At 45.6% G+C, this 4,436-nt stretch overlaps 1 protein-coding gene across 1 annotated transcript; it reads left to right on the plus strand.

The window, feature by feature from the left end:
* Positions 1-421: 421 nt before the first annotated feature.
* Positions 422-4,120, plus strand: LOC125917867 (alkylated DNA repair protein alkB homolog 8-like; the record flags this gene model as incomplete). Its single annotated transcript, XM_049623964.1, has 2 exons — positions 422-605; positions 1,727-4,120. Coding segments are annotated over 2 exons (742 nt in total), but the record flags the coding sequence as incomplete, so codon positions are not given.
* Between the last annotated feature and the right edge of the window lie 316 nt (positions 4,121-4,436).

Below are 4,436 nucleotides of genomic sequence, written 5' to 3' on the forward strand. Positions count from 1 at the left end.
CCCAGCCACCCTCTTGCTATCTGGGCCAGCACAGTATCGTTGGTGTAGCGATGAGGGACATCTGTAGGTCCCCACAAAGGACCGAATGTCTGTGTTTACAGAATAGTTTCGTTTTTATACGTGCGATCTCACATAAGGATCCAGGTGGGTGATCGATTAGAGGGCAGTTAGGCCTTTCCATTTCCACTGCTGCCATCTTTATACTAGTCGTTTTCTTTCCATTCGCTACTTTGAGCTCAGTCTGGTACCTGGTAAGATAGTAAAAGCTGCCCTCTACACGACGGAATCTGACTTTGTGCCGGCTGTAAGAACTGGTAAACCCTGGCTTTACCCCCCTTCACGGTGCATACGAGGTCTGCGCCCTCACTTTATGGTAATGAAGAAGCCCAGTGCTCTTAATTTCCCATGACGTTTAAACAAGGGGTTGTGAGATTCGCTGCTTCTGCCTGTTACAGATCGGTTGTGATCGGAGCCAGAGCCTCGTGGACATCTGTCGAGAGCGGCACTTCCAGGCCTTCCTCTGCGACGCGCTGGCCGTGCCCATCCGCGGCGGGGCCTGTGATGCCTGCGTCTCCATTGCTGTTATTCACCATTTTGCAACAGCGGTGAGTGCCGTCTCTCTCTCTCTCTCTCTCTCTCTCCAAGACCTTGTGGCTGTGGTGGCAGGAAATGCTCATGGATTTCACCCACGTGGACCCTATTTTAGCTCTTCTTTTCTTTCCCTTCTCTTTCCTCTTATGTGGTTTGCCCCCTTTGCTGAGAAAGCGCGTGGAAGGAGGTGAGGTGCCCCGCTGCGGTGGGCCTCTGCCCTCTGCCCACCGCCCACCACCCGCCCTGAGCCTTCCTCATCGTTGTGTCCTCGAATCCGGGGCCACGGCGCTCCGGCTGTCAGGGGCTGGAGGCGCTCATCGGCCCTGCGCCTCCCCAGCAGTCTCTCCTCGGCCTCTGAGCCTCTTCTCTGTCCGTGCCCCACCGGCCTTTCCCGGCCCTTCTCCGCAGCCCTGACGCCTGCGTCCTCTACTTCCCATTCTGCTTTTCTTCTCTTCTCAAAATTCTGGTATTTAGCTGCTGGTGGTACGTTACTCATGCTTTTAGTTAGGCACACAGGTCCCTAATTTTAAAATGAGTGAATTTAGGGGCACTGGGGTGGGTCAGTTGGTTCAGTGTCTGACTCTTGATTTCGGCTCAGGTCGTGATCTCATGGTTCGTGGGATCGACCTCCACATCTTCATGTCTCTGCCCGTCTCCCGCTTGCGCTGTCCCCCCCACCCTCAAAATAAATAAACTTTAAAAAAATAAGTGAATTTAATATTTTATATTTTTCTTATAAGAAAACAGAATCTTATTTTTCCTGTGTGTGGGTGGTTTCTCCCTTAATCTCAGCAATAATTTTATAAATCGCCTGTGCTGGCATTACCAGCAGTTCCCACGCACCTTGTGACTGAACTGAACGCAGGACAAAACCAAGTGGCAAACCCTCTATGCCACTATTTTATTAACACAAATAAAAATGTCCTTTTCCTTATTTCTTCAACACTTTTTCCCCTCAGGAGATTTCCCGTCTCTTTTTTTTCTTTTTTGTTTTTTATTTTATTTTATATTTATATTTTGGTAGATTTTCTGAGCTGTTCGTCGTAATGAAAAGCGGTGCTATCGCCAGTCCAACTTCCTGTTTCCTCTCTATCTCCTCTTGGCTGATAAATGGCAATGTGTGTTTTTACCGTAGGAGCGCAGAGTAGCCGCTCTCCAAGAACTCGTTCGACTCCTGAGACCTGGCGGGAAGGCGCTCGTTTATGTCTGGGCAATGGAACAAGAATATAATAAGAAGAAATCCAAGTATCTTAGAGAAAACAGAATGAGCCAGGGGAAGGAGGAGGAGGTCAGCAGCGATACGCCAGGCCCAGAGTTGCTTGTGGAGCAAGTGCCTGACACAGGCCATAAGGAGCCAGCCTGTCGAATGCCCTCCGTCAGTGTCTTCCAGGAGGGAGGGCGGAATTCAAGGGAAGTTACTAATTCCAAGCTCCCCGTTCACACTAATAGGACTTCTTTTCATTCTCAAGACGTACTGGTTCCCTGGCACCTTAAGGGCAACCCTGGGAAAGACAAACCTGCTGAGCCGTTTGGTCCGGGAGGATCCCATGACCCAAGTCCTGTGTTTCATCGTTTCTACCACGTGTTCCGTGAGGGGGAGCTGGAAGCCGCCTGCCAGACTCTGAGTAACGTCCGCGTCCTGCGAAGCTACTACGATCAGGGGAACTGGTGTGTGATTCTTGAGAAGGTCTGACGTCTCTGAACATACACACCGGAAAGAAAGGCTCAGCTTTATTTTTTAAAGGACTCTAAATTTACTGTCTTTTTAAAGAGAAAATGTGTGGGAAAGAATCAAAGAAAGGAGAACGCCTGAGAGAAAATTGGAAGTAGAGATTAGTTAGGACACATTTGGGCTACTAGTATGGCCATTTTATCCATAAATGTGGGAACGGTTCTCTTAAATAGGGAGGCATAGGGAGGCATAGGGATGGATTTTAAAAGTGACTGAAGTAGTTTGTGAAGTTTTTGGGGTCCCAGGGTAAGAATGCAGCATTCTGAAGACAAAGTTTTGGTATTAAGGTTACTCAGCGAACTAAATCATGTAGAATCTTAGTGATGCAATCATACAACATTTTAATAAACAAGTATTTCTGGACAGTAGAGAATTGTCTGAAGACTTTGACTCTTAGCTCTGTAAAGTCACAGACGATAACCTCTCCCCCCTCACCGTCCTAACGCAGGCTTGACACGTAGTAGGTGCTCAGTAGAATTTCAGCCCATCAGATCGTTCACCCCACAAATACTTACAGAACCCCTACTATGTATTTAAGTACTGTGAGTGGAGCTGTGAACAAGAGTGAAAGCTCCTGCCCTCCTGGAACTTCCGTTGTGGAAGAAGGACAGCCGGTATGCAAATGAAATTGATCCAATGTGCCAGGTAGTGAGAAGTGAAACAGGACTTGGAGGTTTTCCCCGGGAACAAAGGATCATTAACAAAGGGCTGCGGTAACCACGAATCCTGACTGTAGTTGGTTACCGAGAATTAGTTGGTATTCCTGATGTATTGACCAGGTGTTAAAGGCAACCCCAGTGGGCTCTTAGAACTCCTTTGTTTAAGTAGCAAAAGTTAGAATGGTCGGTCAGACTTAATTATGGCCTCACAGCCACAGCTGTGTTGTCACTACCGGGTGTCTCCAGTTCCTTCATGGTTTGTACCAGTCTGGGCAAGGTCAGCAGTTTTTGCCTCCAAATACTTCACACTCAGTCAACTTACCACTCAGGTCAAGTTTCCAGGAAGAACAAAGGTAGAAAGTCAACCGTAGCTCAAATGATCTCGCAAAAGGAAAGTACTTTTTAAAACATGCATTGCTTTTATAGCAGTTATGCTTAAGACTACTTCAAGAAAAATTGCTTCCTGTGAACAATAACGCCCAGACAATTGTGTCTGTTGTTATTGTTGAGATGTTTATTTTCCAGCGTCAAGCTTCCTGAAACTGGCCGTGATGAGACGACAATTATTTTTGTCACAGAATCTTCACTGCAAGATTATAACTGTTCCCTCCAGATGAATGTATAAGGTTCATGATATGAAAAGACAAATTATGGGGCTAAAAAAAAGCAGTTTTATTCTGACAGAAATTCTAGAACTTCACATTGCAATGTGAAGCTCAGCTCCTGCTAATAACTTTTAAAATCTAGATGAAATGGGCGATTTTCAAGGAGGATGCAAATACATGAACTCAAGAAGAGGCAGAAAATGGAAGGTGTTGAAAAAGCCGCATAGGAATTCAGAACTTGGCTCTTGATTCAGACTGGAAATTGAATTCTCGATCTGCCATTAGTTTTAGCTGGAGACTCTGGACAAACTCCCTCCCTTGTCTGTGCTCCAGTTTTCTCAGCTGTAGTGCTGGAGGAGTTGTTCTGCAATTAGCTGGGATAACAGCTCTCAGAGCAGTGCAAGAATAGAGTGTGTGTGCGTGAAACATGTTTATTATCATTAGTCCTAGAGAAAGCCCTCAAGAGTTTCAGGAATTGAATGACATCAAATCTAATTTGTTAATTGTGTATTAAAAACCTATGGTTTTACTGATTTTTTTTTGTCATTTTGCTTGTTCTTATTAGTTGCAACAGATACATCACAATTTCGTGCTATGATTGTGGATTTCTCTATTTTTCCTTCCAGATCTATCAATAATTATAAGGCAGAACTGGCAGGAAAATCCCAATGTCCATCAGCAGTAGAGTAAGTGAATCGAATGTTACTACCTAAGCAGTGGAAGTGAATAAATCGTCTTCACAAGGTACACTGTGAATAGATCTCAGGACCATAATGCTGAGTAACAAACCCCACAAAGTAAGACCATACAATTCCTTCAGAGTGCAGGTGTCTCTGAGACTCCCTTCGC

This window comes from Panthera uncia, unplaced genomic scaffold, assembly GCF_023721935.1.
Source record: "Panthera uncia isolate 11264 unplaced genomic scaffold, Puncia_PCG_1.0 HiC_scaffold_2637, whole genome shotgun sequence".
Taxonomy (NCBI): Eukaryota; Metazoa; Chordata; class Mammalia; order Carnivora; family Felidae; genus Panthera; species Panthera uncia.